Source organism: Ascaphus truei, chromosome 1 (genome assembly GCF_040206685.1).
Source record: "Ascaphus truei isolate aAscTru1 chromosome 1, aAscTru1.hap1, whole genome shotgun sequence".
Classification (NCBI taxonomy): Eukaryota; Metazoa; Chordata; class Amphibia; order Anura; family Ascaphidae; genus Ascaphus; species Ascaphus truei.
The window spans coordinates 452,216,666-452,230,519 of NC_134483.1; the positions used below are offsets into that span (position 1 = coordinate 452,216,666).

Here is a 13,854-nt window from a genome sequence, read left to right on the forward strand (position 1 = left end):
TACATTTTGAGGATTTACCTTGTAAATCGACTACAATATCCGAGTAGTTAGAAAACTCATAAGTGAAATGGCCGAATGCTAAACCGTATTTCGTGGCTTCATATTGTGTTTTGACGGTTTTTGTGTTATTAGATAATTTGACAAATTCCCCAAGGATGTACGGCTCCACACTCACGCATCCTTTAATGCACATATCTTCCATTATCTGAAACAACCAAACATTAACATGTGAGGACGGATAAGAACACGCCAATGTTATATGAATATAGATAATGGCCCATATATTACTAAGCGGTGCTATGCCATAAGCCACCTTCTGGCCCCAGAAGACACAGTATGGTCCATTCACGTCCAACGTCAGAAGGTGGCTTATGGAATGGCACTGCTTAGTAAATATGGGCCTATATGTTGAGGCAAGAAGGAGCAATGGATGTTGTTTATGCAAAATAGATCAGAGCAGTATCCTCATGGGGGATGGGGGTGGTGACCTCAAATCCCTCCATTTGTAGTCCAAAGATTTAGTAGCTATATTGGTTCTGGAGAAGTGTAGTTGTGTGATAACTTTTAACACAAGAGTTCTTCATAGATTCAATTATAGTGTAAAGAGCCTTCAAAACCTACAAGGTCTCTCTTTCAAGTGTACTGTCACTAGCTAATCATACTAAAGATGATAGCTTTAAAATAGCACATCTGTCATTCTGGTCTGCATGTTTTGGGGAACCCATGTGAGTGTAGAAATTAGGGGCAAATACTAATTGTCTGTAGCAGACGTCCACCTTCGGCACCAACACATCCCTGAATTCCTTGCCTCTACCAAGATGGTTGATGTAATCGGCTGCACCTGGTCCTGGCCTTTAAATAACAGCCAAGATGGTAAAATTAACTCAAATGTCTGCCATCTTGGTAGAGGCAAGGAGTTCAGGATGTGTTGGTGCTAAAGGGGGACGTCCGCGACAGCGAACCCTAACTAAATGATAGCAAGGTCTGCATACTCAAATAATTATTATTGCCAATTGTTCAACTCCCCCTTAAAAAAGTGAACATGCAATAATATAACAAAGATGATCACACAGTTATATAAATACTTAGTAGGGGATAGCAAAAACAGGCTTTTAGAAAACAAATGCCGACAACATTACGGCATTAAATGTAGTCCGGGGAGGGACTCTCCTGCTGGGGATTACTGTGTCGTACAGAATAGTAGGGCGGAACACTCCATTATATATAAACAAAAACAGAAAGGCCCAGCACAACATACAAAGAAACACAACATATAGTACAATACTTCAGTGCTAATCTGCTCATGAGTAAGGGTCATTTAGTTAAACCCTTTGGCCAAAGCGTTATATTTATGTAAACAAAAACAAAAATATTGACGGCACTCGTCAGGTCTTCAATAAAAATGCATTCATTTATTCCATCGGCTATAACAAAAAAAAAAAATGGGTGACGTTTCAGACCTGCCTGGTTTTTGACAACGCGCCGTTTAGGCCCGAAACATCGACCATTTTAGATTTTCTGCCAGGTGGAATAAATGAATGCTTTTTATTGAAGACCTGGTCAGTGCTGTGGATATTTTCTTTCTTTATCTATCCTCCTTTGGGCTGGTGAGGTGATCCTGGCTCTTCTACGTGCGCACCATGAAGAGAAGTAAACTCTTTCTGATTATTGTACTTCTATTTTTGAACAAACGTAAGTGCACCAGATAGATTTGTGTTTTACATTTATGTTAGTTTCTTGTTCTGTACTATTTGAGTACTTTTGATTTATCTTTTTTTTTTATACGAAGTAGTAGAAAAGATGGAGCTGTGTAGAGTAGCCTCCATATACAAGGTATTCGTTAATTTACAGGACAGGTTACAAATAAACCTTCTTGCCACGATCATGCAGTACTGCTCTTTTAACCCCTGTGCTGCCTTATGATTCACAGTGTCACCAACGTGACGTCACACGGTGTCGTGTTGCCATGGTAACGCTATGTCATGACATCATTTGAACCAAATTATGCGATCTGTAAACTATCATGCAGCTGGCGCACTCCGATACCTCGTACAACTCTCCATCATCCTTCCTAACTACCGCTTCGGTGAATACCGAATTATCCCCCAAGTACTGTATAATAAGGAGCACATACTATTAAAGTATATTTGATGTGAACATTTAGGTTTCAGTGGGCAAATAGGCAAATTCATCTTAGAAGGCAGTACTGAACATAACAGGAAGAATATATATGTATATATATATTCTTTTTTAACAATATGTGTTTTTCAGACTTATAATATTCATGCAGAAATAAAAATGAATTCACAGCGCGTGTTTTCACAAAAAGATGTGTAATAATCCGCTATTCTTACCAAGAGTACAGAGGAAGGGATGTAAAATATTTGGGTAGGGATGTTTAGCTCATACAGCCTTTTGTTGAATTCTGTGACATAGTATTGAGCAGTCATTTGACGTTCAACGTCACTGAAGTGGTACAGAAGCTTCTTCTGCTCTTTGTACTCCTTCCCAACGTATCTAAAAGAAAAAGACAAACACACTAAGATTACAGCAAAAATATATCCAACCGTGAAGAAATTGTTTTCACCAACTTGTTCTCATTTTATATACTGATATAGGCCCGTATTTAGTAATGTTTTTAGTGTCCATTTTGTGCGTAAGAGTGTGTGTGTGTGGTATGAATGAGATTCGCTCACAGTAGATTTACGACTGTGCCTGTATTAACGTCCACATTCTTGATATTAAGAAGTACCTGATTCCTACAGAGAGCTGTTTTAATCCAGTTTTAACCATGTTTTAATGATCTGTAAAATGATTTGCTTAGAATAAGGGAGTAGTTATTATCTTCTGCCTAGTAACCTATTTTAAACAAAGGAATCTAAAATGTATATAAAGCCAGCTTGGGCCCTCCCCTGGCAGAGAATCTCATTGACTTTTGTGTGTATGATCATACTCTGTGCCAGCAATACGCAAACTAGGGGGCGCAAGATTTTTTTGGGGGGGGGGGTGGGCGGTTGCAGAGGTCCAGCGCTCTTCCCCAAGGCATTTAAATTAAATGCCAGGGGACCTCGCGAGTCCTCTGCAACCTCTACTTACCGGGATTCAGCCGGCTTCAGGATGCGTGACCATGGCAATGCGGCATCATGTGATGTCACGGTTGCCCTGGTAACATGATGTCAAATGACGCCGCAGGTCACGTGATGAAACACGACCCTGTTTCGTAAATTGTACGCCACGCGAGGTAAGGAGGGGTGCGGCCAACGGAGGAGGAAAGGCAGAGGGAGTGCCGCAAAAAAAAGTTTGCGTGCCCCTGCTCTATGCTGTACGGGCCATAAATTACTACTCATTATCTAAGAATCTGAGTTTGCTCTTGTATATTTGGGTTTGCAAACAACGATATTGTACAGAAGTTAGTATAATTATTCCATCATTATTAAAGCCTTATAAGTCAGTCCTTGAGATAAATAGGGTAATAGTTTTAGGAGTTCAAACTGCACAGGCCAATGGATGATTAAATGGTGTCTTTTCTACTCTAGGTGGGAAGCAGGGGGTACTCCGGAGCTCAATCGCGTTCATTTCAGCTCTGGGGATTCCCTGCTCCTTGAGATACCCCATAGGTGGTGGCGGAAGCAGCTTAGGAGGTCTAAACCTCTCGGTCACGTGGGCATATAGAAAGCCGCAAGAGATGATGTCTCTTAGAAATCCGTTTATTATATTAAAATGTATGAATGAGAATTTATAGCAAGACAGATATATTATACTAGAAATTCTAGTCTGAATCTTAACATGAAAAGTTCTTTGTCTGGAGAAGCCACGAGGAGAAAGGGGGTGGACTTAGTGATCAATAAATATAGCTGTACTCTGATCACTCCCTCTCTCTTCAAGATCTCTCTCCAAGACCACTCTCTGTATGAATCTAAGCAGCATGTGAGAGACAAGGGTTTCTTTGTTCTAGGATCACCATCTGAGCACGTTATTATCATTGATTGAACTTTCATTTGTAAGTAACTCTGTAAGAGTAAACTAACTTTGTCTGCTGAACAACAATCTTCTGACGTTTTTGAATCTTTATGAATAAGGAATATGGTGACATTATTATAACATTGTTACAACTTCCTATTCGCCTGCGTGATGTGGGAGCTTTAAATACACCATTTCGATAGCCCCACATAGCCCAACCGAAGCTGGGCAAGTATCTCGGAAAGCAGGGGTCCCTGGAACTGAAATGAATGCACAATCCAAGTATTTTTATTGAAGTCAATAATTATCACTGATATCAAGGGCTTGAGCGCTAGTTGATCCTAAGTATTGCATTTAGGCTCTAGGTACAGTACTTGGATCGGCTATTGTATTGTATAATCCCATCAGCTACGGAGACCCCCTGATTCAATCCTATAACTCTTTTCTGTTTTCTTTTCCAATGGGGTATCACTCCTTTAACAGAAATAAAGATATTTGCAATTTTAAAGAATGTACTTCAAAGTTGTAGGGGTGGCAGTGGAAGGAGGAAATACTATTCATTCTGTTTTGGACATGTTGTGCTTCAAGTAACGGTGGGACATCCAGGAGGAGATTACAGCGAGACAGTTGGTAACACAGGACAGGAGAGAATCTGAGCGGTCAGAGGAGTAGAGGTACATTTGGGTATCATTGGCATAGAGATACTGAAAGCCAAAATATTATATTAATTCACCAAGAGAAGAGGTGTAGAGTGAGAAGAGCCAAGGGGCCAAGGACAGAGCCTTGTGGGACCCCTACAGAAGGAGAGAGTGAAGAAGAGGAGACACCAGAGAAGGAAATGCTGAAGGAGCGGTGGGATAGGTAGGATGTGAACCAAGAGAAGGCTGTGTCATGGAGGCCAATGGAGTGGAGTGTGCGCAGGAGAAGGCGGTGATCGACCGTGTAGAAGGCAGAAGAGAGATCCAGGAGAATTAGACTTAATTGTGAGTAGGTCATTGGCCACTTTTGTTGCTGTTCTCCCAGTGGAGTGTAGTTAGAGGTGAGAAAAAGGTTAAGAAGGTGAGTTAACATGGGCCTTTCTTGTGGATTAGCTTGTCGGCGGGGATGTGTGGTGGTAGTAGCCATTTTGTATAAGGCTATCATATAGAGAGGTTGTTAGGTCAGGGCAGGAAATTGTAGAGATGGGAGGGAAGGTGGAGAGGTTGTAAATATGCAGAAAATTGAAGTGGGTCTAAACGAAGGATGTAGGTTTCTGTATGTGCGTGTGGAAGTAGGTATTGTGGAGGTGGCAGAACGTAGAGCAAGCCTAAAGGTTAGGAGGCATAAAGTAAATATAATACCTTCCCAATGTCTCATCCTGGTGTAGAAAGTGAATCCAAAAAGCTTTCCTTTGTTTGCCTGGTTTGTTGACTCTCACATAATCCCCGAAGTGCACAGATGTTTCCTGGGCTGTCCACAACTCAGATTTCTTTGAGAACTTCAGGAGCAACGCATCTGAATAAAGTTAGAAGACCTGAGACTTTAGATAGAGTAATAACCTCTGCGCATGCTCGTCAGGCCTATTAGTATTAACAATAGCAGGTGATAGCGATTATTTCAGAATCGTCATTTTCAGGGATTTAATTTTTCTTTCCTATCCAAAAGTGTTGTAATTATAGTTGAAAAATAAATACATGTTATGCTACATTAATTGATTCCGTTTTAGGTGAGAAAAAAAATAATACTTGTTCTCAATGTAATTGTCAAAATACTTGCAAGTGTTTAAAGAGCTCTTGCAATTTACATTGCCTGTTTGTATCGTGCTCAACTCCAGTCCTCAAGCCACCCCAACAGGTCAGGTTTTCAGTATATCCCTGCTTCAATACAGGTGTCTCAATTAGTCCATGCTTCAGCACAGGTAGCTCAGTCAAAGACTGAGCCTCTGATTGAGCTACCTGTGCTGAAGCTGGGACATCCTGAAAACTTGACCTGTTGGGTGTGTGGGGGGGGGGGGGGGGGGAGGGTGGCTTGAGGACTGGAGTTGAGCTCCCCTGGTCGAACCCATCCCACATTATGGGAGATGGCGGAAGAGGAGATACATCAATGAATGTCCTTGGTACATCTACCACAAACTAGCAAACTCTTTGTGATCCTAAGCAAAAGCTTAAGCCACAGACGTTACTTCCAGTAGAAGATCATTCAACAGTGCCCTCTGAATATATTTCTCCAGTTCAAGTCTAGAAATTCAGTGTAATTAACAGGAAAATAAATAAATGGATACCCCCCCACCCCCCCCCCCCCCCCTGTATCCAGGCACTCAAACCTTAATAATAAAGTGATTTATTTAGCCAAAAGTGTTTTAATTAATTTGTTATCTACACAATCCAGGCTCATTGCTTTTCTCATCGATTCTCAGCATCAGCATTCCCATACGGGGTTTATACATTAAACTGTGATAGTGCCAATTGGTGCACTATCACACAAAAACTCCCATTGAAATCAAATTTGGGGTTGATCTCAATGGGATAGTCCCGCGCCCCCCCCCCAACCCCAACTTACCCACGCTCCGGCGTAATGACGTCACATGACCTCGCAGCATCATAGACGCCGCGTTGCCATGGCGACGCAGGGAGGAAGCCGCCGGAGCCACGGTAAGTTAGGTTTACAGAGGCCCTGCAGCTCCCCCGGCACTTAATTTAAATGCCTTCGTGAAGAGCGCGGGGCCTCTGTAAACCCCGCGCCCCCCGTCGGCAGTCTCGCGCTCCCCCTGGGGGTCGCGCCCCCCCAGTTTGCGCACCGCTGAGATAGTCCATGCAACAGTGGCCCTATATAGTTCTATACAGTCTCACTGATACATATCACTGATTGTCCATTGAGATGCTATTTAAGACCCGGAGGAAAAAAAAAAAAAACTATGACAAATTTCGGTCCGTGGACCTATCTGACAAACTACTGTCTGCCAAAATGTATGTAACACTAATCTCACAAATGTAATCAAGAATCTGCAAATTATGCAGCTGTTCTGGGAGGTCAGTACTGACAGTAAAAATATGTGATTACATTGAATATATGTATACTCGGATCCTTTAGAAGCAGCTTAAAGCCGCAAACATGACGCGGTCCTGTCCCACAAGCACCAGCAGGTACGTCCTGTTTGCAGACTGCCTTGAACATGCAATTTTTTTTGTTGGCGTAAGGAAAACAGCTTCACACCATGTTGCGTTTCAATGCAGCATATTAGTGTATTGTCAGAATTGGGACATATGTCACAACAGTACACAGGGGTGACTGTATGGTGACCAGGTGGCTTCTCCAAAAATACTGGACACAATGGTGAAAGTTGCCACTCACTCGAGACACACGCATGCACGCTAACACACCCACACTTCTCTCCGTGCCATGCTGTTTGCTCCTCTCCTTGGCCCCGCCCCCAGGCTCCTAACACCTCCTCCGGATTGGCTGCATTACCCAACAGCAACCAATCAGGATGGGGGGAGCCGTCCAGCCCCCTAGCAGCAGCCCTGCTCAGGGAAATCCTGCGGCCCGCCAAGCCGGTCAGGTCACTATGTCCAGAGAGGTAATACCGGACACACACAAGTCCAGTATTACCTCTGATGTTTTACTAGACAGCGTGTCCAAATACAGGACAGTTCAATACCGGACACCTGGCAACCCTGGGGGTGAGTACCTTTTGATGGGTGAGTACCATTTGATAGGCGAGTCCCTCCTGGACCTTTCTCAGGCTGCATGAGTATGGTTCCAGAGGGACTGAAATGTCAAACATCAGAAGGTACTGACCTCTGTGTACTTTTTTGTGACATATGTCAGGATTGAACAACACGCTAATAGCTGCATTTACACTGAACACTGTGTGCTGCTCTTTTCCTTACATTACATGGATATTTTGCTTGACCTGTGTAGTAGAAGCACCCGAAAGTTTTTTATATTGCCGGGAAAAAGTGCCTACATGTATCTGAGAATCAGGCATGATTCCCGGGTACATTTATAGGGGAACAGACCACTCCAGACCCCAACTACCTAGGCACATTCTGTCAACGGATCCTCCGCAAAACTCCCCTTGAAACTCATACCCTAACAATCCCTGCTCGCTGGCGTGCCCGGAAAGGGAAAACACATAAAATACTTTTATTACATGTAATGCATTGGAAAGATACAATGTCACTGGGCCCAAGAGCTAACTCTTTTGGACCCTTATACATGGATCAGGGGTAACCAAAACAGGCGTAACCTTTGAGAGCCTGGTTATCCCCTAACATCACAATGTGTAACTGGGGTTTGCATATGAATCCTTTCAAAGATGGAGCAATGTGCTGTAGGTTCCCTCTAACAAAGGGCTCAAGGTGGTTTAAAATATTGGTGGTACTGCGCTTAATTTAAAAAAAAAAAAAAAAAAGCTATTTATTAGAAAGCTTTGGACTATATTTTAGAAAAATTTAACCAATTGATACCCCCTGTAAAATAGTAAGGAGAACCTTACCTTTATCAAATACATTACAAAAGTTTTATTTATTTATTTATTTATTAAATCAAAAAAGTTGTAGTAGTCAGGGAGTGAAAATAAAAGCACTGGTAGTCGGGGGTTTGAAAAAGCAAAGCAGTGGTAACGTTGCCATGTTCCTAGTATCATCACAGAATACATGTAAAATAAAGGATCTCTTAAATATTGGAAGTGACTGAACTCTCACAAAGAGGCAGTAATGTTTTTCTACCCAGGGGACCCGAGCAGTGTGAAATGTGTCTTTTCAATACTTCCTGAGAGAAAGCTGCCAGCAGCTGCTGCCTTTAAACAAATAATACAGCAAATAGACAACTGTTCCTCAGAGCAGATAAATGACATGGCATTTGGATTCCCTCCGCCCGCTCCCACCCCCGTTTTTCAGCTATATGGGATGACAAGCATCTGGAGGACCCTTCTATAGGGGGCATTTATCATAAAAATCGCCCTGATGCAAAACATGGGTAAAAAGGTGCAGAGAACACCACAAGATTTAGCGAAGAAAAGAACACCACAGTTTGGCACGGGAAATCAATAAATCGGCTGCTATTCTTTGCACCAGTTTTGCAGCTTACTGTGAGGACTGTAAACATAAACATTTACAAGATATGACATTATGTTTCATTTTGGGGGGTAAAAGAGATAGTTTGTGGTCAATGGGTTGCAGTATGAGGTAATGCAAGAAGTGTTAGTTCCAGTCACACTAGCAGCTCTAAGGGTAAATCACTCAATATCCAATCACATTTAGCTTCACCTAAAAATATCTCTGTGCTCCATTATTATTTTACATTTTTTTTTTCAATTAGCCTAATTTAAAAAACAACGAGAGCGGTTGATGATTTTTTACACAAACTATGATAATGGTAGTGATGTGATCACATTTTTCACCCTTGTGTTTAGTTTCCAAGTACGGCCGGTTTCCCTATCGAAGATGTCGGGAATATGCTTCACTGCAATTTTTGTACATGGTAAAATGACTATAGAAGGGGCAAATATCTATTTCTATTAACTCCTTAGTGGCCTTAATGGTCAAGAAAGCCTTCATAATTGCCATTGCTAGTAAGGAGTTATTGGTCCTAACATCCCACAACTAGCCTAATGTTTCACCCCATACATGCCAAAGAGACCAATAATGGATTAAATGCTTCCTTCGACCCTTCCATGAAGCCTAGCCCCTTACAAACCACCTCCCAACAGCTACAGTATTAGCTTGTAGGACATAAGGCATTAAATGGCAACTAACATAATGATAATAATTGAAATGTAACCCTATCAGTGGAAAAACACATATATACACATGGCATACACTAATATACATATATACAAATATGTATGCCCAGCTATTTCTATGCATGTGCAAAAGCAGTAACTCCTACAGTAATTTAGAACTCTACTCACTGTATGCCTGATGAAGGTGAGTGAACTGAAATACTCCAGTATCCTGCAGCCTCGTCATGAGCCAATCATGTTCTACACCTGACAAAAGTTTCTCATAGTCCGTGGCATCTAATGAACGAGCTTGAGAAATCTGTTCTGTTATCTTTCCAGGTACAAAAACAAAAGAGCTCCCACTGGAATTTAGAAAAGAGGGAGTTTCAGAAAGACTACTGGAAAATTGTGATGATTTGCTCCAAGAGCTGGATCTATGGCTGCTACTCAACATCAGAGTGAGTTTATCCACTTCTACTTCCTCTGTGCTTTCACACGCATAGTCATTGTTCACTGGTAATACATTTTCCCCTGCAGGAGAAATTGGTGAGTTTACACTATTTTTGCTGGTGTGTTGCTGCAATGTATTTTTACTAGATGAGCTGTCAACAGACCATTGTTTAAGGACATGATAGTCCCCCCCATTGTCTGTATCTGCTGCTGTGTCGACATCAAATGATCTGTTTTCAGAAGATGAGTCAGAGGGCTTATTGCTGACTATATTCTGGATTTTAGGTGGGCTGGAGGATATGTTAGACACATATTCATGTACACCAGTAGTTACATCGTCCGCAGTATCTCTGGTTTCACCTTCTGGGTCAATTCCATAAAATGACATTTTTCCTGCAATGTCACCTTCAGACCACTGCTCTTTTCCAGTAACCCCAAGTGTTTTGTTGAAGCCGTCAGTGGCAGATTCTGTTTCAGCAAAGTGGTCAACCATCTCAAAGGATTCGGAGTCGGAGGATTGAACGTATGCACTGGCACTACCTGACAACTTAGTGATTACATTGCCATGCGTCATAGATGCATCTGAATATATTTTTTCAGCATCTCCTCTGATGTTGGATTTTGAATCGTTCTCAAAAGTGGGGCTTGGTTCTTTAACCATGCTGTTACTGAACAAGGGAAGTTGAGAGTGATTATCAGAACTCTCCTGCATTTCCTGGACAGAGAGATTCTGAAAAGGTATATTCCCTGTATCCGTGTTTTCTCCTAGTGCATTGCCAGGCGTGGCTGTAGAGCAAGGGTTATCCGTTTTACTATTCTCTACCTTACCCTCGTTAGATAGCTCATTTTCATTGTTGAAGTCAACTTGTTCCCAACTGAGAGAGGACTTGGACACATTGTACCAAGAGCTGGAGCTATGACTGCTGCTAAGTGACCTATTTCTATTTGTGGTATTATCTTCATCAAGAGAATGATTCACTGCCTCAGAACGAACAAATGTTTTCCTCCTTCTGCGGGTTTTCTTTGATAAAGGGTCAGTGTCTCTATCTTCTTCATGGGGATGGTCTTCGGTTATACTAACAGTGTCAAGAGTCTTCAAAGCAGTAACACAAGCTCCACATTTGACTTCTAGTTCCATGGTCTTGTGGTTTCTGCAGGTACTTTCAAACGCGTCACACACTGCAGTGTGATGTTGAGAATACATGGCCAGCAGTTTTTTAAAATTCACAACTCCATTAACAATAGGTTTTTCTACGCAATCTCTGTAACTGTCAGGTACATAAGAGCTTTCATCTAAGTTAGGGAATGATTGTACCATTAAATATTCTTTAACTGATCCTACCAGAGACATGATATCCGTGGCAAGGTTTCCTTTGTCTTGTTTGTCTGCTAACTTACTATACACTGCCAGTTTTTCCATGGCTTCTCTACATAGCTGGCTCACATCGGAAAGATGAGCATTCTCACGGTGCAGCCACTTGTGCACAGTTGCAAGACAAAAAGCCGACTTGACAAAGCTGTGAAGCTCCTGTTTGCTTGCGATGTAGTCACCGTTTTTCTTGGTAAGGAGTCCAATCTCAAATGATTCCTTTGCTTCGGAGAGATAGTGAGATCTTTTCTCCAAGGGACATTCTTTTGAAAAGCTGTATGATAACAGACATGTGCCACGGATGTTCTATAAAGAAAAACAATCCATCAACATATTACAATGCAGTAAGTATTAGTAAAATGTTCTTCGAATAAAAAATATAACTGAATTAATTTTATGTCAACTTTGCATGTGGTTAGGGACCAACTAATATACAGCTTTCATATATCCCAATAAATTATCAATGCATTTTGTATCTTAGGACTCTCATTCAAAGGTTAAAATAATTAAAAATGATACATCTATTTTTTTTTAATATACGGATTCCCTCAAGTTGCTGCCTCCTACATTATACATAGCATGCACAGGCAAGCCTGTGACAAGGGCATTTACAATCAGCTGGACTCATCATTCTGAGCCTGATAACTTATTCTGCAATGTGAAGCTGGTAGTGGTTCCAAACCAGACACAATTAGGTTATCTGGGTAAAAATAAAGTACAAAAACCCTCCATTGCAACCAACTACATTGCATGTGTAAAAGTGGATAGATATGTTTGTATAGCGTATTATACTCCCTTGTTATTTGGATTCCTAAGTATTTGATCTTTGTGGAATTCCACTTATATTTAAAATTTGCTTGTAATAATTTGACTTCAGAATCCGATAGGGTTAGGTTCAATGCTTCCGACTTATCCATGTTGATTTTATATCCCGATATTTTGCTAAATTTATCTAGTTGTGAATGTAAGTTCGGGAGTGAAATCAAGGGGTTGGCGAGAGTTAGGATAATGTCGTCGGCAAATAGGGATATTTTGTAGTTTGTCTCTCCTATTACAATTCCATTTATGTTTTTTTCGTCTCTAATTGTTGCTGCCAAGGGTTCAATAGAGAGAGCAAACAGAAGCGGAGACAAGTGACATCCCTGTCGAGTACCATTCTTTATGTTTATAGGGTTTGAGTCTCCTCCTGGGAGTTTCACTATAGCCGTGGGAGATCTGTATAGGGCTCTTACACCTTCTAGATATGGGCCCTGAAATCCATATTTAAGTAGGGTTTGGTCTAGGAAGTCCCACCAAATCCTGTCGAATGCTTTTTCCGCATCCAAGCTCAACAGGATGGCCTTTGTGGATGAGAGATGTACATGGTCGATTATATCTATAATTTTTCTAGTATTGTCTGAGGCCTGTCTGCCGGAAATAAACCCGACTTGATCTATATGTATCAGGCTTTATTTGATATTCATTATTTGAATAATAATAATATTATTAATTATATTTATTAATTATTATTATTAATAATAATATTCATTATTTGAGAGGCTAAAAAAGGACCTCCAGAGCTGGAACGAATACCAGATATCTTGGTTAGGAAGAATAGCCACAATCAAAATGAATATCCTACCAAGGCTCCTGTATTATTTCCAGACTCTTCCTATAGATATTCCAATGCCGGAGCTTAAAAACATACAAAACAGAATTTTCCAATTTATCTGGCAAAATAAAAGACCCAGGGTAGCTAGATCTATTATGCTAGCCCCAAAAGATTGCGGAGGCTTGGCAGTCCCGGATATCATTAAATACTATTTGGCGGCCCAACTCAAACAAGCAATAATTTGGAACAATGATCCAGCCACCAGTTGCTGGGTGGGACTTGAGTCTACCTATACAAGACCTCTCTCTCTCCCGGCTGCTATGTGGACCGAGAGGGGAGGAGAGACCTTCTTGGAAACATTAAAACTGGGAGCAATGAAATGTACATGGCGGATATGGTCTAGAAGTAAAAGTGGATAGAAAGCTAAAAGTGACACATCGGGTGTGCAAATGTGCATGTCACCCTAACGTACAACCCTTTCTGCAGCTTAACCACTATATGAAAATGTCAATGGGGTGAATGGAGCCGATTTGGGGACCTATAGAAGACAAGGGGATGCGCACGTTTGTTCACCATATTTGCTGTGCTGTGTAATAGAAATGCTTATTGTTGCAAATATATAATAGACAGATCTAAAAGGTAATTAAAGCTGGTATAAAAGTCAATGTCATGATTAGGGATAGATAATTATGTAGAAATACTCTATACAAACACACACATAGAACTATAATACAAATATATTGTATTCAATTGTTTCCCATTGATTCTGCAAGCCTGCCA

At 41.2% G+C, this 13,854-nt stretch overlaps 1 protein-coding gene across 6 annotated transcripts in view; it reads right to left on the bottom strand.

Annotated features, from left to right (window-relative positions):
• ALPK1 (alpha kinase 1) overlaps positions 1-13,854 on the bottom strand; it is a 144,185-nt gene that overhangs the window by 11,675 nt on the left and 118,656 nt on the right. For all 6 annotated transcript variants that reach the window (XR_012804162.1, XM_075617102.1, XM_075617110.1 and 3 more), the window contains 4 exons: positions 9,854-11,789; positions 5,301-5,454; positions 2,355-2,517; positions 19-205 (listed from right to left, as the gene is read on the bottom strand). Coding sequence is in view for 5 of the 6 variants with exons in the window: in XM_075617102.1 (XP_075473217.1) it covers positions 19-205; positions 2,355-2,517; positions 5,301-5,454; positions 9,854-11,789 (2,440 nt within the window). In the remaining variant the exon portion in view is untranslated. The remainder of the gene's footprint in view (positions 1-18; positions 206-2,354; positions 2,518-5,300; positions 5,455-9,853; positions 11,790-13,854) is intronic.